Genomic DNA, 27900 nt, shown 5'->3' with positions numbered 1-27900 from the left:
CACCCCTCGTGGGACAGCTGACTGAGCCTGAAGTCCATGTGGGCATCCACTCCATGCTGGGGCCCCAGGTCTGGCCCGCTGACTGGAGTGACAAAAAGCAGCTGCCAGAGCAAAGTGCCAGAAAGGGTCAAAACATTTTATTCTCTTAATTTTTTTTTCTTTTTTAATAAAGTTAAACAGTAAAACAAAAATTCACAAGCTGCCCTGTCCGCCCCCCCGCCTCCCTCCCCTCCCCGCAGTCTTCGGCGCTGGCTCCCTTTCCTTCACCCCACTCACACAGACACAGGGTATCCAACTGAAAACGAAACTGCTCTAAGGACGTGGAGACGTGATGAAGGGAGGAGGTGAATTGTGTCCACATTCGAGGTTAAACTGAGCAAGTCTGCATTTTCTGGATTCTGGGTGGTGTCCTTTCATTAGCCAAACTGAAAAAAGAAATTCCCTGGACCAGAAGCTGCAGGGAAAAGAAGAGCCTGTCAGCTGGCTCTGAGTTTCCAAGGGAAGATCACTCTGCCCTGGTTATGAAGGGCTGCTTCAACCGCAAATGCAAAGCCATCTGAGGGTATCAAAACAGGCTGGGCCCCGGGATGCAGGAGGACGCCCACGAGCAGGTGGTGTGTGTGTTGTTCTAACACCTTCACCCTCACAGGGAAGCTCCGGTTAGACACCTCCCTGACCCCAAGCAGGTGTGGTTTTCATGCTCCCTAGGCCGCGTGTGCGCGGAAACCACCTCCCCAGCCCCCGCCCCTCCTCAGCAGCACCCGAGGGGATAGATGTCCTGCTAGAAGAGAATTCTGCCACCTCCACTGATGAGCCTCTGACTCTGAGTGCTGCCTAACTGGGGAGCCCCTGTGTTGGCTTGTGGCCTGGGAACTCAGGCACACCCACCTTCAAAGCTGAAGCCCCCAGGACCGCCAAAGAATGCCTTGAAGATATTGTTTGCATCAAAATCTGTGGAGCAAAAGAAGCAGAGAAAACACAAAAAAGTGAAAAAATCAGAAGTGTTTGAAGAGGAACTTAACAGAGAATGGGTCTCCAAAGCTTTCCCAGATAACAATCACTTCCCTCCTTTCCCCAAAGTCATGGACGAGAGGCAAGCCCACTACTTGATCCCACTTTGTTCTGTTCTACTTCCAAGTGTCCCAAAGGAAAGCTTTCCTTGCCTCAACCCACTTTGCTGCACCTTCTCCACAATGGGAAATGCCATTTGCACCTATACACTGTCTCCCTATAATGCTGGGGCTGCTCCTGAAAGGACCAGAAGCTATCCCTTAAGTGCTACCAAGGCTGTATCAAAGAATGAGACATGACTGAATGCATGCATGCATGTGATGCCATATTCTGTCTACATCATATGTCAGAAAAAAAGCTACCAGGTGGCAATCATGCTATTGGGACTGGCATACATTAGATCATTCCTAATTTCTACTCAACAAAACCTAAGGGAGAAGCTCAAGTAACATGCCCAAATCACCTTGTCAGTAAAAGCAACAACACTGAATACTGCTGCCTCGAGCCTCCCCCAGCGCGGTGCTCTTCTTATCGGGCCATGGTGGGCCTCACGTACCCAGTCTGCCTCAACTGCACAGGATTCATCTCCAGCGGCCAGTCCCACAGGCACATGGTATTTAAAAGTGAATTCTTTGCCTGTGTATCTACTCATCTTCCTGGTTCCCCCAGCTCAGTGAACGGCCCCAGTGAGTCAGCTCTGCCCAAGCCACTCTCGACTTAGTCCTCTGCCTTTCCTAACACATTCAGAAGCCAACTCCTGCTGATGCCATCTCCTGACCGTGCCCTCGATCCTCTCCTAGTGATCTTGTTTTCCCTCCTCCCCTTCACCTTTTCTAAACCAGCTCTCCTCACTGCCATGACAAATGTAACTCCAGAGCCGAAATCAGGTCCATGGCTCCCCTTCTTAAACCCTTCAACAGCTTCTGACTGCGTACAGTGCTTCTCAACTGCTGGGCAGAGCAATGTTTATTACTGTAAAACTTCGGTTTGTAAAACACACCCACCCACCCTGAACTGGCGAGGTCAGGATTATCTATATAGCATCATCAACCTTATTTTAAGTTCCGAAAGATTTTCTCAGTGGAAGAGAAAAGGCTGGCATTAGAGGCAGTGGTCTGAAAACTGTGCACAGCTCAGGGCTTCTTTTATCTCCAACTGAGCTCAGAGTGAGCAATGATGCTCTCAGCTACGCTTCACTTCATTCTAAGTCTTCTGGGGAAACTGAAGTCTGTGAGGGCTTATGGGAATGTGCCAGACACATAAGTATCAGTCATCAGACACTACACATAAGTATCAGTCATCAGACACTTTGCAATGGGAGGAAAAAAAACTTCCAGCCAAAAGGAAAAACCCAAATGTTTCCTGTAGCCTCTAAGGCCCACCTACTGTGTGGCTCTGCCCCAAGCACCCTCTTCCCTCCTAGCCGAGCCCTGGTCACTCCCCTACGGTGCTGTGCTTTTCTGCATATCCAAGCCTTCCCTTGCTAGTGCTGACCTCCTCGGCACTCACTCTGTACCCCTGGCACCTGCTACACTTGACTGCCCTCATTGGGCTCCATGTCTATCAGACCTGGGGTCAGACTTGGCCCGTGGACCAGGGTTTGCAAACCCCTGGACTATGGGTTTGATTCAGCTTTGTTATTTTCCATACCCATCACAGTACCTCACACATTACAGCTAGTCATCAGAGTGCACTTAACAAATTGTTGGGCGTCACTGGCTGATGACATAAGACACCCCCACCCCCACCCTACCCCTCCGCCCGCAGAATGTCTTCAGGAAAAATGCTAACGTTTCACAGGTGTCAGGTTCAACCCAGGCCACCCCAACCAACTTCCAACTTACCACCCATATTCATGCCCTCTTCATCAAGGTCTTGTCCACTGTCATAGCGAGTCTTTTTCTTGGGATCAGAGAGAATGGTAAAAGCTTCTCCGACTTCCTTGAACTTTTTCTCCTCCTCCTTCTGAACTTCGGCACTGGCTCCACTGTGCCGATCTAAAGGGAGGAATACAGGAAGAGTCTCAAGAAAACAGAGTTCAAGGGAAAGACTACATTATGTCTCATTTTAGAATCCAGTACTTTCCACATTTGGAGGGTATAGAACTGAGCACCACCTTATTCCAGCTGAGGAGCCTCTCTGAGGCTTTGGTGCTGGACTGACCATGGCAGCAGCCGGCCAGACCTGCTCCTCCCACTGAGCCCCAATCCCCACCCGCTCTACCTGGATGGTGCATCAAGGCCCGCTTCCGGTAGGCTTTCTTGATCTCGTCCTCAGAGGCATTCTTGTCTACACCAAGAATCTTGTAATAATCTTTCCTCTTACTCTTCTTCAGTTCTAACTGTGCATTTTTAAGGAGCTGTTTGTGTTCTGGAGGAAGACATTCAGCGTCAACGGATAAATCTGTTTTTGGCTTCCTTTACCAATTCCCAGCCCCGATGCCCTGGAGTCAGAAGCCCTGTTGACCATACGAGGGGCTTTTATGATATTTTCTTATGCAAACTAAAAAATCTATTCACACTTAGGTTCTTCACATCGGCTTCATCACACAGAAAATCAAAGTGGCAGGGAGAACTGGGGACCAGAAAACAGGTCCCTTGTCCCACATTTGGGATCTCTGCTCATTTCTTCCAGTAAGCTCCAGGTTCACCCTTGAATCAAACTACTCCCGTGTCGAGTTTTAGGACCTACAAGTCAGACCACACAGTTCCCTAAGGAACATGTGCTCAAAATTCTTTACCTTTTGTTTTCTCCGTCTGATATACTTTTTCATAGTCCCGTACTGCTTCTTCATACTGTTCTGTGTCCAAGTAACTGAGAAGGAAATACAGGGCAGTACAGCGACATAAATAGCAATGGCCTTTGGTATCACTCTAGGGAAAGAGGCATGGCTCAAGAAATACAAACTTTTGGTTGAGATGCTTCATGAAATAGGAGTTCTTAAGCTAGCCACAAGAAAAATTCGCTACCAGTTCCTCAAGAGAGAGAGAGAGGTCTCATGCCACCTGCACCCAACTAGCAAAGTGATACACTACTCTGAGCAGAAAGCAACCAAGGGGAGAACGTTCCTTCTGATTTCACTCAGAGCCACCAAGATGCATCTGGATCACCTGAGGAGAGACAATGTAAAGGTACCTACTTGACACTTGGGACTGAAACAAGGGAGAAAAATTATCAAGTGAGATCAATGGATATGCAAGAGTCTTGAAACTGAAAGTGCCATAAACATGCGGGACCAGCTCCAATCCAGAGATGTGGATTAGTCAGCCACGAGAAGGATCAAGTTCAAGGTGGCGGCTGCTGGCAAATACATCCATTAAGACTAGTCAGTCTGAGAGATATAGGTTAGTGAGACAGAAAAGGAGACTGTGAACACAGGCTTGATTCTATTTCAGTGGCACAGAGGAAGGAAGGACCCTGACCCAAGATGGGAGGAAACTAGCCTGACAGGCTGATCACCAGACCTTATAAATGTCTCTTCCACAGAAATAAAGTGGCATTTTCCTGATGATACCACTAGCTCTGAGACTGGCCTACTGATTAAACACTCTTGTAGGAATTCCAGAAACAGTCACCATCAGCTGGGGAGTGGAGAGTGACCATGCAGTGCAGCTTGCCACTGCACAGAGAGGTTCAATTTCTTAGGCCGCTGCCACACAAGCTCATCTTTGCCAACATCACATGGCACCCCTCGGCCTAGAGGCCAGGGCAGAGGGAGCATGACTGATGGGGCTGGCGAGAGACAAGCCCAAGATTCTTAAGCATCTCCAATTTTCTGACACATCTTGATTTATGACTTTTAAAAAACGGTGCAAAATCAATGCCCCACAGATGCAGGGCACAAATGCTACTAAGAATGCAGAGAACCCATTTTCAGGATCAAGCATAATAATATAAACTGAAGTAACACAAAATTAATAACAACTCTGCATAAAGACTGATGTGACAAAAAAGCTAACCTGATGGACTTTCCAGACTCTTACATAATGTACTAAAATAAACTTATATTACAGTTTTACTTCACACTTTTTTTTTTTAAATTCAAGGACATCCTAACATTAAAGAAAACAATTTTAGAAAGAAAAAGAAAAGCAGAGCTTTAGGGAAAAGGGAAAGCTCCATTCAGCCCATGACCGGAGCTGCAGCAGAGGTCCGGCCTCTCCCCACCAGTGGGGTGAGCTGACGCAGACCCCGGCAGCACTCAGGCTTCTGGGAAGGCTTCAGCCTGAGCTAATCTCCAACACTTCTCGTCAGTCCCAGCTGCTCCAGAGGACTGTTGCCAAGTTCTCAGCCAACTGTGCCCAACAGTGCAAGCTGTGCTCCGTGGCAGGATCTTACAGCAGACCTACGCAGAGGACAGTTCTGTTTCTACCACAAAGATAAGGAGCTATCTGACCAAAGCGATTTCTGATTTGTTTATTGCACACATATGAAAAACATAAATCTTTCATCCCATTACCCTCCTAACAAATCCAGAATTTTCTGTTCTTTTCCCATTCCCTGTTCAAACACTTCACAGTGTTCCACTGAGCTGATACAGTCTTATGTATCTGGTCACCCCCTCTCTACTAGACATCTAGGTGAGAGTCTGCTTTTTTAAACAGTAAACATGGATACAGCACTTTTTATCTGTTAAAATAAGTCTTTAGCTGGTCAAAGGGTACACTACACTTCTGTATTCCAAAGCTTCCATGTGTGTCTGCAAATGGTATGAAAAGAGGAGATGACTGATGGTTAGTCTCACAGAATCTGTAATATAATTCTGTGTGTGTCTGACAGATTTAGTCATCTACTTTAGAAATTCACTTTAAAAAAAAAAAGGCACTACAGGAGAGCAGTTTCTGTATGTGGGTAATCTGGGGCACATTACATGGGAAGCAGCCCATGCTCCCACCGCTGGCGAGACTGGGGAGCCTGAGAACTACGAGCCTGCTCACAGGCAGCAGTAGCAGCCCCTGTCCTTTGGCTAGAACACTCCCCAGGGAACACGACGGCTGTGGGAGGACTGCAACATAACAAACGGGTCTTTCTCTAGGAACTTTCAAAGACAGAACATTCTCCTCTGTCTGGGAAATAATCTGAAGTAAGATGGATTTGGGGGAGCAGTCTCTCTGAGCCCCTGCTCATGTTCCTGTCTGGAGAAAAGAGTCAAGTGGCTTAAAAAATAAGATGAATAAGTATGCTGCAGAGCAACCTGACTCTGAAGGCAAATCTGAGCGCTGGATCTAGGCAGGCACATCCTGGCTCATAAATAACCTAGTCAGACAACGATATTTCAAAGGGAACTTCCCTACACTGCAGGGACACGGAGCCAGATTAAATCCCTTCCTATGGAAGCACTGTCTTCCCTAACCCAGAACATACAGGATAGGCACAACTCTCAACTACCATAAGAGACACCTTATTCTTCCTCTTCCAAGCACCATACATTCATTCAACAAACCATTAATTGAGTGAGCACCTACTGTGTGCTAAGCACTGTGTCAAGTTAGAGCAAAAGTGTACAACACAAAATAAAATCTCCAAAGGAAATGGATTTTAAACTTTAACAAAAGGAATTTGGGTCAGGCATCAGAGGAAACTTACTGACCGTGAGGGGCGTAAGACACAGGCATGGGAGACTGAGGGAGCTTGTGCAATCTCCTCCGCTGGAGGTCTATAAAGATAGCTCTAGGGCTGGAACAATCCCACCTAGAGGCAGGGGGAAGGACCAAATGACCTCACAATATCCCCGGGTCTGCTTCATCATCTACAATGCAATTCCCCTGGCAGGCCAGCAGCAATGCCCTCTTCCCCCCACCCACCAGAGGCACTTACCACTGAGCTCTTCTCAAGTAGGCTTTTATATATGTGTCATCGAGCTTCACTGCATTTGTGCAGTCTTCTATTGCATCATCTAGTTTCCTAAGCTTCAGGAGAGAGAGAGCAGTCATACTTCACATCTTCAGTGATTGAGGGAGCCCAGAAGCTGTGGCCATGGCTTCAAAATTCTAAGAGGATCCATTAGTCATGCTGGCCCACTGTCACATTCATTCTTAGAAAGCAAGTCCCTCAGAGGGCTAAGGACACCAAATTCAAAATTGGGTTCGTTTCTAAGTGATAGAAGCCAGGCACACTTATCTGCAAGCATAAACCACATCTACTGTTCCAGGTTGGTGCCCAACCAGACACGGCAAGAGGAAGGGTGGTTCTTGCCTCCTATTCTTCCAAAGGCCAACTGGAGGAATAAGAATTACTGTTATTTTTTAAACCACTAAGACTGTGCAGGAGTAAGGAGCCTATTCTTGTTTCCTGATGGTTGTGCGGGACAGCACTTAGGGTATTTTCCAATGAGTATGGTGACCATCGGTTATACTGGAGAAAAAAAACTAAGCCTGCCTCACATTCTCATGTCCTCCAAATCCCTCCTAAAAAAAGAATCACTTGGTTAGGTAAAAAGCAGCAAAACTTGCTTTAAAAACTGTCTCAATGCCTTTAGACATTCTTTTTTTCCCTAGCCATTTTTTTACTGGAAGAATCTTGAAGAACAGGTGGGAATATCCTTCTAAACTGTCCCTCATGTGTCCCTAAATTCCACAGAAAAAATAAAAGCTTGCCTCCCAGAAGGAAGTTCCTCACAAGCTGAAATATTAACCTTTTCCATTCTCATCTGATTTACCCCTACTAGGCAAAGTTCCCAAGACCTTTTTGTTGGCCCTCAAAAAGATAGGCCCCAAGTTGCAGACCAAGTGCTTACCTTGGAATTAACCGTACCCCGATTACAGTAGAGTTTAGCATTTGTTTTTATATTGTTGGGGTCTATCCCCAGGGCTTCTGTGTACAGTTCATATGCTAGCTTGTAATTTCCTTCTTTAAATGCTTTATTCCCATCTTCTTTCTTTGCTTTAAGTGCTTTGGCATTCTACAGAGAAAAGCAAGGCGAGTTTCAGTTACATCCAGAAACCCTCAGACCACTGCAGAGAGAGTCCAGAGTCTATTTTCTGCTTCTTAGATCCCAGGATGGCCCCCTACCCTGCCCAACCCCACCACCTGGGCTATTTGTTGCTCATGGGTACTTGCTACAGAGTGGACAGGAGAAACCGAGATTTATAAAACACCACCAATGAGACCTGTGTTACCCAGAGTTTACCTCTCTCTAGTCCCCAGAATAAGCATTACTATCTTTTCTTCACTGAAGGAAGAAAAAAAGAAAAAACACTGAGATATTAAAAGGATCTGACTCTAAATGATCGTATTTACCTTCAGGCAAATACAAAGTTGTCCTGAAATAAATTCTAATGAAAGAACCAAGCATCCTGGCAAGGTGGGAAGAAGTGTTATCACACTCCCTGTGATGGGCGGAAACCTTTCGCCCTGTCTTAAAAGTGCAAAACGGAAGCTTTCTTTCCTGTCCAGATCTGGTGCCTACAACTTACTCTGCAAGCAACGCAGGCCTTCTCATGGTCAGGAGCCATCCTGAGAGCCTGTACAAAAAACTGAACCGCCTTCTCAATACAATCTTCATAATAAAGGCAAAGACCTCGTACATACAGAGCATCGGCATTGGTGGAATCCATTCGTAAAATGTCACTGCAACAGCCAGAAAGGGGCACATTCAGCTGTGGTCTGGATTTCCCTCACCGTTACTATCATTTGGCCTTTTTTTTTTTTCTTGACCATGTGTCTAATATGGAAAGTATTCAAAGGTAGATTCCCAAGAACTCCTCCCAAATTACCTGTATCCCCCCCTTATACACTGTGTCTCACAATCTTTATTAGAACAGGGCTGGCAGATACAGCCCACAGGACCAAATCCCACTTGCTGCTGGATTTTGTAAATAACGCTTCCTTGAAATCCAGCAATACTATTCATTTATCTATTTATCTACGGCTGCTTTTACACTGTAGTGACAGAGCTGAATTGTTAACAGAGACCACACAGCCTGCAAAGCCTAAAATATTTACTAACTGGTCCTTTACAATTTGCAAACCCCTTGAGTAGAAACAAAAGAACACTTAACATCTGTTCTTTCACATACAGGTCAAGTGCCTATTAAACTTTGTAAAACCCTTAAGTTTTCACACCTGTTCTAACCTTTGGCTTTAAGTCCCAGGAAGGTCTGATCACCCCACCTATAGGACCATATGTTACTCCTGATGTAGAGAGCTGCTGGACAGCATTTGTTCAGTGCTATCTGGCATTTCACTGCAGAACTGGCTTGACTTCATACCTGGCCACAGACTGTGCTTCTGGGTAACGACCCAGCATTGCTAAACATTCTGCTTTGAGGATTTTGAAGCGATGGCAGGCAGGGGCATATTCTAGGGCACGGTCCATGCAAAAAACAACCTATGGGGAAGAAGAAAGCAAATGAGGTTCTTCTTCCTGAGCTCCAGAAATGTCTTCACTTTAGTCTGGTCACAGGTAACACAGAGATTCAAGGGAAAGTAATGCCAGAGGTTTAAGAACATTCCTAAATTACCAGATTAAACCACTGAAATGAGTGAGGAGAGCAGCTGATCCAGATGATGATGACAACAGCAAACATTTACTGAGTACTTTAATTCACTAACTCATTTAATGCTTGCAACAACTTTATCAAGGAAGTTATATTACTACCTTTTTTTCTAGCTTTATTATTTTTTAAATTAATTTATCTGACTGGGTCGGGTCTTCATTGTGGCACACAGGCTTGTCGCTATGGCACATGATTGTCTCTAGCTGTGGCGCCCAGGTTTAGTTGCCCCACAGCATGTGGGATCTCAGTTCTCTGACCAGGGGTCCAAATTGTGTCCCCTGCGTTGGGAGGCGGATTCTTAACCACTGGACCACCAGGGAAGTCCCTATTACCCTTCTTGACTGATGATAAAACTAGAGAGATTAAAGTAACTTGTTCAAGGTCACCAAAGCTAGTAAGTGATAAGAACAGAATTTGATCTTAGACAAGAAGATCCAGAGCCTATAACCCTAATCACCATGCTAAGGTGCCTCCACAGGGAATTCGATCGATAGTGACTGTGATCAAAACTCTCATTCTTAGACTTCCCTGGTGGTCCAGTGGTTAAGAATAATCTACCTGCCAATGCAGGGGACCCAGGTTAGACCCCTGGCCTGGGAAGAATCCACATGCAGCAGGGGAACCGAGCCCACGCACTGCAACTACTGAATCCCACACTCTAGAGCCCATGCTCTGCAACAGAAGAAGCCACCACACTGAGAAGACCACACACCATAACCAGACAACAGCCCCCACTCACTGCAACTAGAGAACGCTCTCGTGCAGCAACAAAGACCCAGCACAGCCTAAAATAAATAAAATTAAAAAAAAAAAAAAAAAAAAAAAACCTCTCATTCTTCTAGCAGAAATACTATTATTTGCTACTTTGCATAATTCATCACGTTTAGCCTAGTAAGACAGACAAGGAACAGCAAAAAAGAGCCTGATAAAGACTCACTGCTCCTTATACTACTGACACCACTCAGAGTTCCCTCCTTTCTGTGGCGTGAGCCTCACACCTCACTGACTGCCCTGGTGGCTACTCTTCCACTTTAGAACAGAATATCCAATATATTAGCTAATCTTCAGTGGTCCTAGACTATACTTACCACGTCACTATACTAACCAAAATGTTAAGTCTAACACACACACACACACACACACACACAGCTGGAATTTTTTTCAGTCTTTCAGCTTCATAAAGACTCTCCATATATTTCCATCTTTTTTCTCAGTTTGTTCTCTGAGCTTTCGCTTTTTGTTTATCTGCTATTCCTGGGAGATCCTTCTTGAATCATATTCTCCTACGAATAACTGATCCAACAGAGAAATCTGGAGTTCAGGGACACCTATTCCCTCTAAGAATATGGTCATCGGGATCAAGAAGTGATGAAGTTTGAAAACTTAGAAATAACTCAAATTCCATCAACAGGAGACTAGTTTAGGTAATGTAGACATTCATAGAACAATATGTGGATCTAACGCAGAATGAAGAAGCTCTCCATACTAATATGGAAAGACTTCTAAGGCCTATTAAATAAAAAAATAAAAAGGGCAAGGTATAGAACTTCGCATAGCATTATTACCTTTCATTCAAAAGAGAAAAAAAAAAAAAAGAAAATGAAGAATCTGTATTTATTTGTTGGGAATTCCCTGGTGATCCAGTGGTTAGGACTTGGCGCTTTCTCTTCCAGGGGCCGGGTTCACTCCCTGGTTGGGGAACTAAGATTCTGCAAGCCTCACAGCACGGCCAAAATCTGTATTTGTTTATTTATGTAGACCAAAACTGTAGCAGAAAATAGAACAAGAACAGTGCTTACCCCGGGGGTGAGAAATAGACAGATGGAAGACAAGTTTGGGGAAACATTTATCACTGCTTATACTTCCCCGCTTCTGAACCAGGAATAGCATTTATTCAAATATTTAAATGTAAAAGTAAGGGAGAGTAAGTAAACACCATGACCTGTTGCACCTGAAGACTTCTGCAGTATCAACAGTGGGGACACCTAACCTTAAACAGCACAGGTTATACCCTGGAAATTCTAAGGACCATAGGAAAATACAGGAATTGAGTAGGGGAGTCATGGGGCTAATTTTCCCCTCTTTAAACAGAAAAAGAATTGGGGGAGAGCAGTCAGTCAAAAGTAAGCAGTCACACCCTGCTGCCTTTGCTACGTTCTGTATGGAGACAGTTCGGCTCCCGGTGGGGAGCGTCAGTTGGAGCCTCAGGGCTTCACTTCCCACCCCCACCTCCCCAGGACTATGGACAGCTGCAGGCAAAGAAGATCTTTGTTTCTTACAAGTTCATCTGTTTCCCCTGCCAGGATCATAATTCTTCATTTGTGACATCACCATGAACTACAGTGGGGGGGCTGGGATGTCACAAACAGAGGATTCTGTCACAAACTGGGGATTCTGGCTCCAGGATGGGCAAGAAAGAAAAGAAACCCAAAAGACCGCCTTTCGAGACAAAGCTTTTGCTTATGTAAACCTCAGAAAACGTGACAGAAGGCAGAACTGCTTTCCAAACACACACACACAAAGTACGAACCACACTACAAAGACACTGTGGTTACTAAAACCAACGGACAGAAGAGGGATGCTAGTAAGTTAATGCTGGGACTCTATAAGCTAATCAGATATTACCAAATAAAGACCATCACAGTCTGTGACTTAAGAATGATTCTTAACTATACCCTTTCATCAAGCATTTGAGGACCTGCTACAGAAAGTACTGAGCAAATTCCCATATATGAATTGACAACTCCAGCTCCTGGATGATACAAACTTCTTTTAAGTGATCCTGAAAATTGATCCTTATCAATGACTTTTAACCCTTTTCAGGGCCACTTACCTCCCTTTGAACCTAGTGAAAGCTGCTTCCAAGTTCCCTTGTTCAAGACCTAGAAAGATATCTGCAACTCAGATACCTTTCCCATGTTTTACACAGGTCAATCCCTTTGCCAAGTACATTTTTCATGAACTATCATACAGCGCCATAAAGGACAGTGGTGTGCTTTCATGGAAATGCTTAACACCAAGAGGGGAGTGACGACAGGCTATAAACACTATTCAAAAACGTAAAAGAGGCCTCTACTTTTTATTTATAGCTGCATTCAGTTCACAGGTATTAAAGCTAGCTCTCATTATTCTAATAAAAATATGTAATCCAAACTTAATATTTAATTCCATCTGGCTTTTCCTTTACTAACACACTTTTAGATTACTACCTCCTATCAGAAATAGGAATGAACTCAAGTAACAGACTTGTACTGCTTTTTATTACAAAGTGAAATATAATTAAGAAAAGAAACACTTCAACAAAAAAAAGTTTCTTTTAACTCTGTTGATGTGGAGCAACAGGAGCTCTCATTTCTTGCTGGTGGGAATGCAGAAGGATACAGGTCACTTTTGAAGACAGTTTGATAGGTTCTTGCAAAATGTAACAAATTTTTACTATAGGATCTAGTAATTGCACTTCTTGGTATTAACCCAAAGGAGGTGAAACTTAGAGCCACACAAAAACCTGCACACAGATGTCTAGAGCAGCTTTATTCATAACTGCCCAAAACACGTTGTAACAAATATATCTCTGGAATTCCCCTTTGGAGAATGTGCACAGGGGGAGGCTATGCAAGCATGGGGCAGGAAGGTTATGGGAAATCTCTGTACTTTCCTCTCAATTTGGCTGTGAACCTAAAACAGTTCTTTAAAAAATTAAGTCTTTAAGACAAAAAGAGGGAAAGAAATGGTCAATGCCAAATTAAAGAGAAAATTTACTGTTTTAGATCTTCTGTACCATACTACTCCTCTAATTACCACACACACACACACATACACACACACACACACACACACACACACACACACAGAACTTTGTGAGAGAAGTGTAGATGAGATTTCTACATAGTTGAAGTTTACCTTCCGAAAATCCCGCTTCTCAAAATCCGTTTCTGCTATTTTCTCATATTCTATTACTGCATTCGCATTCTTGAACTATACCAGAAAAATCATATAAGAGAGTTTTAATGAAGCTGTAGATTCCACAACCACAAAACCCAACAGGGCCTTGATGAATTTATTTAAAGAAAATCAGAACCATAGACTTTTCACAAGTCATATTGGCGAAGATGTAGCCAAGACTTCTTAACAGAAAGGTTAAGGCTCAACCTTCACCCTCAGTTTGAACTTAAAAGTCAGAAATGTAAGAACCATGACAAGATGTATGTAAAATAAGAGGCACTGTCAGGGATTTAGTGAGATTCTTACTAAAACACATCCAACAGTAAACAAGGTACATAAGAAAATGGAATTAAAACATGTTTTAGCTGTTAACAATTAGGATCTGAATTCATACAAATTTTTTAATCTCACTCAAATCAGTTTCTTGATGCATCTGCCCATGCCCCACTCCCGCCAACTCAGAAACTCTCTAAATTTCATAAGATTTTCCAAAGCTGTAAATCATATTCAAAACCACTTTTACAGATAAGGAAGCTGAGGCTCAGAGAGACTATGAGACTTGTGCACAGTCACCCAGGTGTGGCTGATGGCAGAAGTGAGACAGGATCTTGGTTCTGATTTTCAAGTCCCTATTCCTCCCAAGTACACCACCGTGTTTCCTCTGATACAGACAGGGTCAAGCCCATACCTCCTGCTGGGCCTGAGCATTTTTATGATCCAGTTCTAGGGCTCTCTGGAAACTACGACATGCTGCCATGGCATTCCCTAGAGATAGGTGGCATTTGCCTTCTCGTAGATGTCCCTAGGAGAAACACAAATGGGGAAGAAAAGGAACATGACTGGCCAAGCAGAGGGACATCAACAGCAGGAACACCCACACAAAACCCACAAGGGATGACAAGAGCCAGAGCAGCAGTTATCAGCCAGGGGCGATTCTGCCTTCCAGGGCACATTCAGCAGTGCTAGATACGTTGTTGCTTGTCACAACTGGGAAAGCAGGGATCTGCTGAAAATACCCTACAAAGCATAGGACAGCCCCCCACAATAAAGAATTATCTGGCCCAAAATGTTAATAATTGAGAAACCTTATGTTAATCATGAGAAATGTTAATAATTAAACATTTAATTAAACTAATTAAATAAATTAAAATTAATTAAAATTCAACATTAAAATAATTAAAGAAATGTTAATAATCAAATAATAATAAAATGTTAATAATTGAGAAATGTTAATAATTGAGAAACTGAGAAACCCTGGGCCACAGGAACTCAAGTATAAGCAACTTAGTACCCCGAAACAGCCCTATTACATACCCGGACGAAACTGTCATCCAACCTCACTGACTGCTGTGCATCCCCGAGAGCTTCCCGGAACTTTCCAAGCATCATCAAGGTGGCGGCTCGATTCCCATAGTAGCTAGCATTTTTAGGACACATATCTACAGGAAAGGCAGAAGAATGTGAAACAAAGTTTAGCATGGGTCACTGCTTTCAAAAACTCAGGGGCCCCGACACCCTCAGAACTATATCAAGACAATCAAACTATAACAGGAATGTTGGCATGCTCTCTTTAAAGTCCATAGCCAAATTTTTGACTTCTTGTGCAATGGACAGTAGCGATGGTGAAATCAACTTACACATAAAGTTATTTAGAAATAATTTATACTTAGCTTGAAAGTGTACTGATTATCTTTTAGGAGTGAGGGATTAGCACATTTATCTTAATGATTTGTATTTTATGTAATAAGATACAAAAATGAATTTGTATTTGTTGAGTTGGAGGTGCAGACGGAACAGGTTAGGTGAGAAAAATGCTGATAGGAGATTAAAATACTGCAAACTGAGCATGTAACTAAGACTCGTTAATATCTACAAAGATCTCTTTCAATTTGGTTTCCTCAGTGTGAAATAGATCACCAGTCCAAGTTCGATGCATGAAACAGGGCACTCAAAGCCGGTGCACTTGGACAACCCAGAGGGATTGGACGGGGAGAGAGGCGGGAGGGGGGTTTGGGATGGGGGACACATGTACACCCGTGGCTGATTCATGTCAATGTATGGCAAAACCCACCACAATATTGTAAAGTAATTGGCCTTCAATTAAAATTAATTAATTTTAAAAAATCTACAAAGGTCATTTTCTAAGACAGTAAATGAATTGGCAATGGTTGAGGGGATTAAGGTGGATATCCTTCTGCCATATTATCTAGAATTTTTGGAACTACCTTTAATTTGCCAAATGAAGAACCACCTGCTTGAGCCAGAAAAAATTATTCTTTCAGGTCATTAAACCCGAAATAGTTCACACAGTTAACAGTTATCAACCCACTAAGCAGAAAGATTACTTCTTACAGAGGAGCTATTTATAACAGCATTTGGCAAATTATTTTCAAGCATATTCCTTCTCACCTATGGCTTTTGTATAATAGTTATAAGCTTCATTGTAATCTTTCTTGGCATAGTAGGCATTTCCTTGTTCCTTGAAAGACTCTGCTTCTCTGAAAAGGAAAGAGAAAGAGAATCAAGTTACTATACCCAGAAAATGACCTCTGTAATCTCAAGGGAGCAATCTTTTGGTCTAGAGTCCCCAGCACATTGAGCTGAAAGTTAATGTGATACCTGAAGGAATTTATAGATTTGTTCGATGGGCTGATGGGCCAAAAGGAGGTGCTAATGAGAGAATCTGAGTTTTTCAGATACTATATTTTTTTGTCACTTAGATACATTCAAACTAAATCAAAAAAACTCTCTTATGCTGCCTGACCTCCCTCTCACTATCCCTACCTTTAATCATTCCCTTAGGACAGACACCAATTTATAGACACTCTCTCACAGAGACAAAATTTTTATATTTATTTCCTTTCCACTTTGTCACAACTTCTGTCTCTTTAGCAAACTGACAAAATCAGTTATAGGAAATTCCTTTCAGGGGCAACTGATTTCTCAATGTGCAATGAGTCGTATCCTTGGAATCTTGATGATTTATTCTTTCGAAAACTGGGCTCATGCATTGGTCACCGGAAGGAAAGAGCAAAAGCAGGTGACAAAGATGCTAAAAGCATAGCATACTGGTGTTTAAGATGGAGGACAGAGCTGAGTGACAAGAGACACCAAGAACTTGGGAGACAAGAGACAAAACATCGGCTGCCAGAGTCATACTCTAAGAAGGACCCACCTACTGTAAGTCTCTCTGTCTGTCACATCTATGTGGATGCTTACTGCTCCCCTGACCATCCCTCTAGTACCCTGCATAACCACCCAATGGGTAATATAAAAAATTCTGCCCTACTCCAAGATCCATTTTTTGAAGCTGTGCCATGAGACAAACTACACTTTCAAAAAGAAACAATGATATATAATGGGGAATTATAATCTTGACCAAAGAACTAAAATCAAATCAGATATGACTAATAATGTCTCAAAGAACAAACTTGTAACCTATACCAGAGATATCCAAAATCCCTCCAATGAATCACCCTAATGACCAACCTGAATGACAATGATAATTCTTTACCAAAATGATTACTGTAACATAACTAAACATCTAGGCACTTCTGTTATAAGGAAGAGTAATGGAATTTCTTTTTTTCTTTTCCTTTCTTTAACACACGCTAAGAGCCCAGTTCAAGGGCTGCCTGAAGTGGTGATGAAAGTACAGTTCTTAACCTTGGTAATGGTATAAGTTTACAGCTTGATTCTATGCACTGTGGTACTGGGGAAATTTGTGATTTTATTTACTCATGTATTTTAAACTATAAACTGGTAACGCCACCTTTTATTGAGGCGATCTCCCTTTCCACTTTTTTCCATCACTGCCTTGGCAAGTCCCACTAACATGAAAGGTCTGCTAGCAGAAAGGAGAGGCAAAATGGGGGACTTTCTTGGCAGTCCAGTGGTTAGGATTTGGCACTTACACTGCAAGGGCCCAGGTTCAATCCCTGGTTAGGGAACTAAGGAAAAAAAAAGAAAAGGAAAATGACCTATAAATGTTGACAGGTTTGATCTGTGATGGATTTGAATAATTTTATTATACCAATTGTCACAATGCTGTAAAGAGGCCATCTGCTATTAAAAGTTCTCAAGAAGCGTCCCTCAAGTGCAAGACTTATAAGACCAAGAACAATCTTTCTACATGGTGAACACCATACTGTAACAGTAAATTAAGCCAGGCACTATAAAAATGATGAAGAGCCTATCTTTTAAGAGCAGACATGCCAGGGACTCCCCTGGTGATCCAGTGGCTAAGACTCTGATCTCTCAGTGCTGGGGCCTTGTGTTTGATCCCGGGTTGGGGAACTATATCCCACATGCCACGACTTAGACCCTGTGCAGCCAAATAAATAAATAAAAATAAATATTAAAAAAAAGAGCAGACATGCCAAAAGACTGAAGAAAGGACTTCTCCCACATTGGATGTCAGAAGTTGAGCCAAACCACTATGAAGAAATGGGAGGAGAAAATGCAAAAGAAGTATTAGACCCAAACTGTACCTGAGAAGACCGAGCCTTCTTTGAGAAGACCGGGCCTTCTCTTCAGTCAGCCACACAAATTCCCGAGGAAAACCAAAGGCAGCTGGGTCAGATACATGCTGTGTTAGTGCAGAAAGCTTTTTAGTCGAAGATGGAACAATCTAAAAAAAAAGAGATGGAACACTCTGGAGAGCTATAGAGAGGTGCCCTTTCCTTCCTGAAAGAGAAGGAAGCCATAAGTTCAGCACTGGCTTTCTATCCAAAATTCAAAAGATGACTTCTGTGGAAAATCAGTAATCATTACTGAGGCCAGGCACTTTCCATACATTATCTTATCAGGTGAGTTTCATTATTCCCATGTTTCAAAGGAGGAAATTAAGGCTTAGAGGTTGAAAACTGGCTGGAGGTCAGTTGTTGGAGGTCTGGTGTTGACCCACACCTGGCAGATCCCAAAGCTAAGCTGTACCCTATCTACTATACTGAGTTCTCTCTAATACTCACCTCTACCTATTGCCTGAGACTTTAAAAATTAACCTGTAATACTAAGAACAGTGAATATGAATTTCTTTCAACTAAGACACAAAATAGCCCCAGCGTATAAATCCAACTCCAGACAGGCAATCTGGATTTAAATGAGCCAAATGACACTCCTAACAATTAGTCACAGAGAGAGCAAGGCTTCTTTCCCTTTAAGATGCATGACCTAGTGAACTGGACTTTGCCTCCCCCAAGAAATGCATTTCATTTTAGTAAATGGTGAGTAGATTCCATTCTAGAGCAAACAAAGCGAGTAATGTAGAGTCAGCCCACAGCAGAAAGAACAAGAATTGTGTTGTGACAAGTTACCATGTTTTTAACCTCACACTGCACAGCATCAGGCCAGAATTAGCTATTCCCACACAACTGCCTCATGAAAAGGACTTATTTTCATAGAAACATGGTTGATTAACAGCTGCCTAAACAATGGGCACTTAGTGCTTTTAAACTGAATGCTTATTTTTTGCCTCCAGGTCCAACACCCAAAGCGGAGTCCCTCCTTCACTATGAACCTCCCCACCAAATACACGATGAGCTTTGACCAATGGGCCTGACCCTGCAAGACCAGCCAAAGAAAGAGTGGATCTTTGGAATCCAGCATGGCAGCAGCAAGAATTGAACAAGGCTGCATCAGGAACAATTCCAGGGTCAAATCCATTCAAGTCCTGCCTGGGAGTCTGAGAAAGGGCTGAAGCTTGTTCATGTTGCCCTTACAGCCGAGGGACTGAAGGATGAGATGTCAAAGGCATAGGACTGGAGAAGGAGGAGAGCTGGTTAACACTGGAACTGAGGGCAATCTGGCCGTGGCATCTGTCACTCCACTCAGCTGCCAGTCAATTAATTTGAGAACCAAGTGAGGTTATATGTACCTAACTAAAACACATCAGTACTAAAAAATGAATTAAGATTAATTGGGTTCACCTGGATCGGGTTAAAAAAGGAACAGATTCAAAAGGGACTACGTTAAACTACAGATTATGTTTATGGCTGCAAAATAAAATTCAGACTAAACTCTGAAATACAATACCACATCAAAACACAGACTTGGTCAGAGCTGACCCGATGTCACTATTAACATCTACACTACATTTCTAGTGCATTTTCAAATTTTCAAAACATTTCCAATGAGGACCCAATATTGTGTGTCTTCCAAAAGAGGAAGAGCTCGTGAGGCACCCAAGGGGGCTGCACAGGTTTCCTGAATCTTCGAGTCTTAAGTTTTCCCCACTAGATCCTGTTAGTGGCTAGGTTTTAGGGTTAAAACTAATTTATCTAGTTCCACACCCAATTCCTGGATCAACTCGAGGCAGAATAAGTGTCACTTCTCTGATTCACTGATGGGATGCTGGGAATGACTACCTCCATCAGACCAGTCCTTTCACTTTAACAGTCAGCAACAAATTCCTGTGAAAACAGCTACTGAAAGGTTTTCCAAAAACTCTGCTCTCTTTGGATATATGACGCGAAGGCATCCCACAGCAGGATCAGTGCCAAAGGGCCAGGCTGCCTTTCCTTCACAGACAAAGGTAAGGAGAAGACACTCCACTCTTATTCTGCCTTGCTACTTTAAAATATTATTTCTTTACTTTTCGAAATAACCTCATCAACCAGAGAGCTGCAGCATGGAAACCTGCTCTTCTAACACTGCTGCTGCTGCTACTAAGTCACTTCAGTCGTGTCCAACTCTGTGCGACCCCACAGACGGCAGCCCACCAGGCTCCCCCATCCCCAGGGTTCCCCAGGCAAGAACACTGGAGTGGGTTGCCATTTCCTTCTCCAATGCATGAAAGTGAAAAGTGAAAGTGAAGTCGTTCAGTCGTGTCCGACTCTCAGTGACCCCGTGGACTGCAGCCTACCAGGCTCCTCCGTCCATGGGATTTTCCAGGCAAGAGTACTGGAGTGGGGTGCCGCTGCCTTCTCCGTCTTCTAACACTATACATGCACTAAAATCTGTACATCCTCTGATCAAACGGTTCCATTCTCTAATTTAGCATTCATTCACCATAGATGCTAATTACACCAACAAACCCTGCCAAGGTTTTGGTATCACACAGGTCTTAGCAGGGCTCAGCATCATGTGATCAAATCAGACAACTTGGGCTTATGATCACCAGCCAACTTTGCACATTTATAACTCAGCTAAATTAAAAACACATTAAAACACCAAAGCTGAAATGTAATGTGTCCCAAGTTAGATGCTCTATAAAAACTTCCATTTTCTCTCTAAAGATTTCCATGATGAACACTTAAACAATACCTTTGCCTTAGGCCAACTAGTTTACCTTCTAGAAATGAAAGAAGTATTTAAAACTTTACAGCTCTCACTTAAGGCAGGATTCACTGGCAAATAGTTTTTTTTGTTTTTATTTTTTAAATGTCTCAACATTACTGGGTTCTCTCTAGAATTACTTCACAGGTATATTTGTAATATACCGCTTCTAGATTTTTTTTACCCCAGTGCATGAAAAATAAAAGCTTTACTACTTTACATTTGCAACTGAGGAAATACTGATTGATTAGATTTCTGAATGATCAAAGTGAGGGGGTGGTGGGTGAACCACTGTGCTCTTATTTCAAGTATTTGGCTAGAACAGATTTTTCATAAAGTTCAGCTCTTCCAATAGCCATTAATAACAGTTTAAATCAAAACATATGTAGCAGCTTGAATGAGGTCTCTTTTTTTTCTTTTTCTTTGCATTTTCCCAATGTATTCTGCTACTTCAGAAGTGGAAGAAAAATGAAGCTTTGCTAAAATTACAACTTGGGACAAAATGATTTCTTGTCAGAGAAAAGGAGTGTTAGGGGCCTCTGACCTGGAGACTATTTTACTGGCAGGAATAACTTTATAGAAAAAGATCTTTCCTTTCTTTACCCTCAGGCTGTTAATAATAATACCTTATACTGTCAATGAGTCAAGTATCCTTTATGCATTTGTATTATATTTAGTAATTCCAAAATGTCGCCCTTACTCTATGATTGTTGCACCCATTTCTTTTATTCAATCAAATTTACTAGTTGCCCGTTGATCTAGAAACGCCCTCCATCCTTCAGAGTTTACAGGATCCTGGCCAGTTTCAGAGCAGAAATTCCTTTTTCCTTCCCACAGTGTGAGACCTCTTGTCCCCAAAGGCATATCACAGGGGCTGTGTCATGCGTGCTCTCTGAGCTTCACAGAGAGTAAAGGAAAAGGAGCCAAGAAGCATTTCACTCCAACTTACCAAGTGCATGTTATTTGATTTCTTTCTATTTAGTCCTCTAACCTAACAAGTTTCACATGAATAGGTGGAAGTTACATATGACCTGGAACAAATTCCATGAACAGAGGAGCCTGGCGGGCTACAGTCCAAGGGGTCACAAAGAGTTGGACATGACTTAGCAACTAAACAACAACGTGATTCCACAGATAAGAGTGTTTGCGAAATGCAAAGTGCTGCATACTGAGTGCAAACAAAGGCCTCATAAAGGTCCAGAGAAAACAGAAAGTGGTCTCTATCCGGCTGCTACATGTTGTTAAGGGTGGGCTACCCAGCTTCTTTTCCCCAATGTTCTGTAGAATAGAAAAGCTCCTGCTTTCACTTAAAAGCCCAGTTAAAACATCCACCCTCCCCCAGAAAAGAGAAGGAGATGGAGGTGAAGAAAATATACCACTTCAAATTGTCCTCTGTCTGGACACTCGCAGGAGTCTCAGCAGGGGCAGAGCCAGAAGAGACCAAGAGCTGCCAAGGGCAGAGAGACACAGACTACACAAGGCAACAGCGCTCTCTACTGCTGAAGCGGGAAGGACGCCAGCCAAGGCCCCGGAGCAGGCTCTGTGGTCTTCTCTTACTCAGAGGGGAAAAAGAGGAAGCAGGAATCAGTTCAGGCTGGACTGAAATTCCATCACTGAAAGCAGAAGGATATTCTCACAGAAATAGAGAACTCAACTTTGTTAAATACTTATGCTAGATCCTTAAATGGGATGTCACAATCTGTGGCATCTACTTAACCTCCATTTACCCCTGGGAACAGGAGACCCAACCATAAGGCTGCTTCTGAGAAGTAAGCTTGGTATAAGCTACTCTGAGGACACCAGCCACTGGCTCTTCAGCGTTAGCCAGAGACTTGTTTTCAAAAGATCTCCCTGAACCCATCATTTTCTATCCCTTGGTTTTCCATTCTGTGACATCTCCCATTACCCTCATGGGGACACTGTCATGCGTCAAAAATCAAGAACTAGGAATTCCCCAGTTAGGACTCCACACTTTCACTACGGAGGGCCTGGCTCTCATCCCCAGTCAGGGAACTAGGATCCCTGCTATCCTAGCTGCGAGATGTGGCCAAAAACTCTAGAACTGAGGAACTACAATTAAGAAAAAGGCTGCTTTCCAAGTTGTTTTTATGTGTGTACGTGTGTGTGAGGGGGGTGGGGGGGCGTGGAGATGGAAACCATAGTCAGCCATCTACATTGCCAACTGTTATTTTGCTTCCTAAGTTTTCTTGGTTCTTGAGTTCATCAGGTGGTTGATGGTCTCAGAGCAAACTACCCCAGGAAGAATTCTCAGGACAGTAACACCAATAAATCAAAGTCCTGCTTGTCTCACACACCCTCCCCAGAAGCCTAGTATTAGAATGAGATGAGACAGTTAACACTTTGCTTATCAGACCATCTGGCCTCCCTACACAAAGTCATATGCCAATAGAATATTAGATCTCAGAATCAGACTTTGAAAGTCAAATATTCCTGCTCATATTACCATTCTCAAGTCTCAATCACTTATACCCCTGCCATGGTGGGCTAAACACAGAAACTGCTGTTTGGATCTTGTATGGGGAAGGAAAAAAACTGTCAATCCAATAAAATGAACAGACTACTGGAATAACTTGCATGCCGAATCCTGTTCTTACTGCTGAAATTTAGACAGTTTAAAAGAATACCTGGAACGACCTCTACGTAACTTCCACATCACTCAGCACAGGAGAAAGGGGACCAAACATTAGTGAAGTAAGGGAGAAGTGGGCTCTCAGAGGGACTTTGCGTCAGACCACAAGGCACCGAGGCAGCCACCAGCCATTGTTCTCCAGTCTCTTAAAGGCCTAGAGAAAGTAAAGCCAAGTGCCTAGTAGGCAGATTTTGAAAACTTTAAAACTACTAGCTTCAATGACTAAACCAATCCCTGATTGGCTGGAATGTACAATAAGCCTGGGCTTTAAGCCAATCAGAGTTCTGGTCGTTGGGAATGAACTAGACAGTAGAGCAACTGCCACTCACTTAAGCCAACATTTTATTAAAATTGCTCAATCTACCTGGCTTCAGCTAATATGTGGATCTGAATTAAAGCAGCAGAGAACAGAGACATCCTTCCTCTAAACTCTACCTTTGCTCCCGCTATGATTAATAATTTTGCCACTTGTTAGTATCAGGGTTCAATCAACTATTTGCTTGTATTCAGGATTCTGTATTCCTAGGCTTAGCCCTTCCTTAACCATGACTTATTTGTCCTGTGTACCATTTCTCCATGGGACACACATGAGTATACCACACATACTGCTGAAAGCAGAGTTTCTCTCTGATTGGGGCTCAAGGTCAAAGACAATTCCCATTCACCTTGCAGGCTTTGTCTAGTTGCCTGCCCTGGAACTTCAAGAGAGTTTAGGGGGACAAAAACCTAAAAATTTGAAACAAAGTGGGGAAGAAGGGGGAGAGGCATCCCCGAAAGCTCCACAAACTCCAAAACACTCCAAGGAGCTGCACTGAATAGCAACTCCTGGATACGGATTCAGGGTTCAGTGCTTCCCACCACCAATATGCAGAGAGAAAGAAAAGGCAAAATTTCAAGAGTTTAGTTTACAATACTGAGGTACTAAGAAAGGGCCTCATAATGATTGTTCTTGCTTATCTCCATCAGGAAAAGATACTGAGATGATCAGCCCAAGGAATCAGGTTAGGATACCCTGCTCCCTGGTGGCTCAAGTGGTGAAGAATCTGCCTGCCAACATAGGGTCACTGGGTCGGGAAGATCCCCTGAAGGAGGAAATGGCAACCCACTCCAGTATTCTTGCCTGGAACATCTCTTGGACAGAGGTGCCTGGTGGGTTACAGCCCATGGGGTTGCAAAGAGTTCGACACATCTGAGCACGCACCTATGCCCTGCTCCTCAGTCAATGGCTCTCGTAGGGTCTTCCAGACCTCACTGCTCAGTCATATCCCCAAGGGATATGTTGAGATACACAAGTGCTTCTTCTATTGATAAGCAACTTGAAATCCTTTGATTTTACCATAATAAAGACTACCTACAGTGACCAAACTGCTCCCCAATCTGGGAAATTCAAGCAGACAGCCTTCACTCAATATAGGCATTCACAGATCAGGTAAAAAAGTCAGCAACTTCTCAGGAAAATGAGAAGACTTTAAATCAGCTGAAATAAACAACCTCAGAAATTGAGTCCTCTGGGATTCCCAAGCAGCTTTATCTGTTCTGGTGGGCAAAGAGAAATAATAATCCTCACATTCTGAAGCCCGATCTATTCTGGACTGCCAACTAACACACCTTTTATTCTAGCCTTTCAGCTATGAGGGAAAAAAGAATTTTGTTCAGAGGGACAGGCGAAAAAAATTGAAATCCATTTCTTTCTCTCTAGAGACTCTAAAGCTAAGGAAATAAAACATGCAGCCTTTTTTTTTTTTTTTTTTAACATGCAGCCATTTAAAATGCTACAACCGTGAGGTTGAACATCTTGAAAGCTCCTCACTCTGCCCCCTATGGAACTATGATAATCCAGAAGCAGGCTGCCCTTGGGCCACAATACAAGGAAGAACTCCTTGCTGGACTTTACAAAAACAACCCAAGAGACCCATCAACGATCCTGTCCCCAAGTGAACTGGGACTACGACTGTAACAAGAGACAACACAAACTTGGCCAAATAACTAACCAAGTCAGGTAGTAAAGGGCATTTGTAAGAGACATACCTATCCCTGCCCTCTGCTGTGGCTACACATGAGGGCTCCAGGATACGTGAAAAATGTGAAACCATCTTCCTCCAAAACCTCTAAGTCACCACTCCATTTTCAGCATTGGAAATCTACACATAAACAAGGCTTTTCCCTACTAACAGAGTTCAATATTTACCCTCCTAAGGATCTCTTACAAGACAGAAAGTGAAACTGTGATATTTTTGCTTATTTCATTATATTTTCCTTTTGACGTTTTTTAAGTGATACACAATAAACATCTATATTCTATTATGTTTTAAAAAGATCTATATGTTTAACATACAAGTCTATTTGATAAGAATGCTTCTGTTTTTTTTCTTAGGATAGCTAAAACAACCATGTATTCTACACTGAATGAAATCTTGAACTCCATGAAATAAGGCAGTTAAGATAAGTTAACACCTTTCCTTATTCTGTTAACTGCTAGCAAATAGCATGTTTTTTTCTGTGTATGATGTGGGGTTCCCAGGTGGTGCAGTGGTAAAGAATCTGCCTGCTAAGGCAGGAGATGCAGGTTTGATCCCTAGGTCGGGAAGACTGCCTGGAGGAGGAAATGGCAACCCACTCCAGTATTCTTGCCTGGAAAATTCCATGGACGGAGGAGCCTGGCAGGCTACAGTCCGTGGGGTAAGACTGAGCAGGCAGGTGATATCACATGGTCACATTACAGCATCACCTGTTTTACCTTTTCTTATGATAGACTATCCTCTAAGGCTGAAATTTTAAAGATTTGCTTTACATAGGGGCTTTGACGTGAAATTCAAATTAGGGACAGTGCCCACATCAGAAATTTATACTGAATTCATTTAAAATTATACATAACCCATCCCAGGGACCTACTAACCTGCAAACTACATTTTATCAAGGTTCTCAGCACCCAACAAGTCAGGAACTTGAGACAACTGGCTGCAGTAACTACCCTTAAGCTAGTTAACTATTCATTCTGCCTCCTTGAGTACTTCTTATGTTTCAAATCTGGATAGTTAAAAAGAAAAAAAAAAAAAAATCTCGGAATCCTGATTTCAGATCTCATGAACTAACCACCACCTCAAACCACCCAGACTGAAGCCAGAATGGCCTTGGTATAAAGATACGAAATATGTGGGAAAGAGACTGTGGGAACTGTAGTCAATTAACTCGAGGTTGATAAGACAGGGCTCCAAACTTCCAGAAGCTTTTTGTTAATTCTGCTCCATATTAAGGACAAGAATGACTACCCACAACTGTGTTCCAGCCCCACTTCCAATAACCTGCCTTAGCTGTAGCCAAAATCCAGAGTGTTCTCGAAAACCACTCACTCAGCAGCTCCCTTGGCTGGTCCGGACTGGCAATCTCGAGGCACTGCGGCTGCCCAGCAGCGCCAAGAGCCCAAGCAGCTGCCCTCCTCCTTGCTGCTTAACTTAAGAAACAGCCCTGGGAAGAATGAGGATCTTCGGAAGGGTGGAGGGAGAGGGTTTGACGTGTATAGCATGAGACAAAACCCCTCACCGTTCTTTCTCTATCTCCTTCCCCTTCTGGGGTAACCGAAGCACCACCAGGTCAATCATAGAGACACACACAGTCACCTCGGGCCCAACTAGTGCTCGCTGGGGTACGATTACGGAGGCAAGGGGGATGAGGACAGCAAAAGCTCTGGAGATGCAAAGGGTTGATAGACAACAAGGTACAGAAATTAACAAGAGAAGGAGGGGGTCGGGGGCAGTGCTAAGAAGGCATCATCATCGCCGTGCCGCCTCCTCCACCCCGCAAAAAACCTCCAAGATCCCCTCAGAGACCTGGCCTCTACAACGAGAACGACCCTCCTCTCTGCTTGGGGTACAAGGCCATACCTTAGCTCCTCAGCAAAGCGGAAGCGGGAAAGGAGGGCAAGCCTCCAAGAGCGCCCCTTCAGGGGGTCCATCCGGACTCAATCTCAGATTGGGGAGGGGGGTGGTTCTCGGAGGGCGGGGCATCGCCTCTACAGGGGTTGCACCACAGCAAGGACGGGATTCCCGGAGCCATGGAGCTGAAGTTCGCCCCTTCCCCTACCCTGCACCCAGTTACCTCTTCGCCTCCTCATCGTCTAGCAGCTCTGGCTCGGTCGCCGCCATTACCACATCGCACTCCGCGGCAGCCGCCATCTTACCGCCGGGACCAGAGAGCCGGGTGGGAGGTCGGCGGTGAAGAGCACTTCCGGTCGGAGCATCGAGCAGCTCAGCGGCGCTGCGCCCAGAGGGGCTCCCTCGGGCCCGTCTACCAGCGAGAGGCTCCGCTTCGGGCCAGAGCGGCCTCCCGCCCCCGGAGGTCCAGGGTGGTCTCCGTGCCGGGGCGGGGGCCCAAGCACGGCTTCTGTGTGTAGGGGGCGCCACTTTACCCGTGGGGGCCGAAGAGGGTATAGGAGGGTGTCGCCTCTCTAGGCTTCGGCTTTCCTCAGTATTCTGAGAGCTTCGTTGCCATAACAACTTCCAATCCTAGAGCGTCTCCGGTGATGCT

At 43.7% G+C, this 27900-nt stretch overlaps 1 protein-coding gene across 5 annotated transcripts; it reads right to left on the bottom strand.

The window, feature by feature from the left end:
- Positions 1–142: 142 nt before the first annotated feature.
- Positions 143–27691, bottom strand: DNAJC7 (DnaJ heat shock protein family (Hsp40) member C7). 5 transcript variants are annotated; one of them, XM_065909624.1, is made up of 15 exons: positions 27472–27684; positions 26917–27060; positions 15861–15949; positions 14766–14890; positions 14140–14253; positions 13410–13484; positions 9222–9340; positions 8427–8580; positions 7748–7912; positions 6829–6920; positions 3752–3825; positions 3235–3381; positions 2856–3008; positions 889–951; positions 143–454 (listed from the first exon to the last, which is right to left on the bottom strand). In XM_065909624.1, the coding sequence occupies exons 1-15, from the start codon at positions 27546–27548 to the stop codon at positions 417–419; spliced, it is 1629 nt and encodes a 542-aa protein (XP_065765696.1). In that variant the 5' UTR covers positions 27549–27684; the 3' UTR covers positions 143–416. The 5 variants fall into 5 exon arrangements, 4 of the variants coding, with proteins under 4 accessions (XP_065765696.1, XP_065765697.1, XP_065765699.1 ...); XM_065909625.1 differs by lacking the exon at positions 26917–27060 and having other exon boundaries at positions 146–454; positions 27472–27677; XM_065909627.1 differs by lacking the exons at positions 26917–27060; positions 27472–27684 and adding an exon at positions 16071–16178 and having other exon boundaries at positions 150–454.
- Positions 27692–27900: the final 209 nt, after the last annotated feature.

This window comes from Muntiacus reevesi, chromosome 18, assembly GCF_963930625.1.
Source record: "Muntiacus reevesi chromosome 18, mMunRee1.1, whole genome shotgun sequence".
NCBI lineage: Eukaryota > Metazoa > Chordata > Mammalia > Artiodactyla > Cervidae > Muntiacus > Muntiacus reevesi.
This window is presented reverse-complemented; position numbering and strand designations above follow the sequence as displayed.

Coding starts and splice junctions, on each gene's coding strand:
- DNAJC7 (XM_065909624.1), bottom strand. CDS start 27,548: ATGGCGGCTGCCGCGGAGTGCGATGTGGTAATGGCGGCGACCGAGCCA. Junction 8,581..9,221: donor GAAGCACAGTCTGTGGCCAG/GTATGAAGTCAA, acceptor TGGCTGTTGCAG/TGACATTTTACGAATGGATT. Junction 7,913..8,426: donor AGGCCTGCGTTGCTTGCAGA/GTAAGTTGTAGG, acceptor TTTTCTCTGTAG/AATGCCAAAGCACTTAAAGC.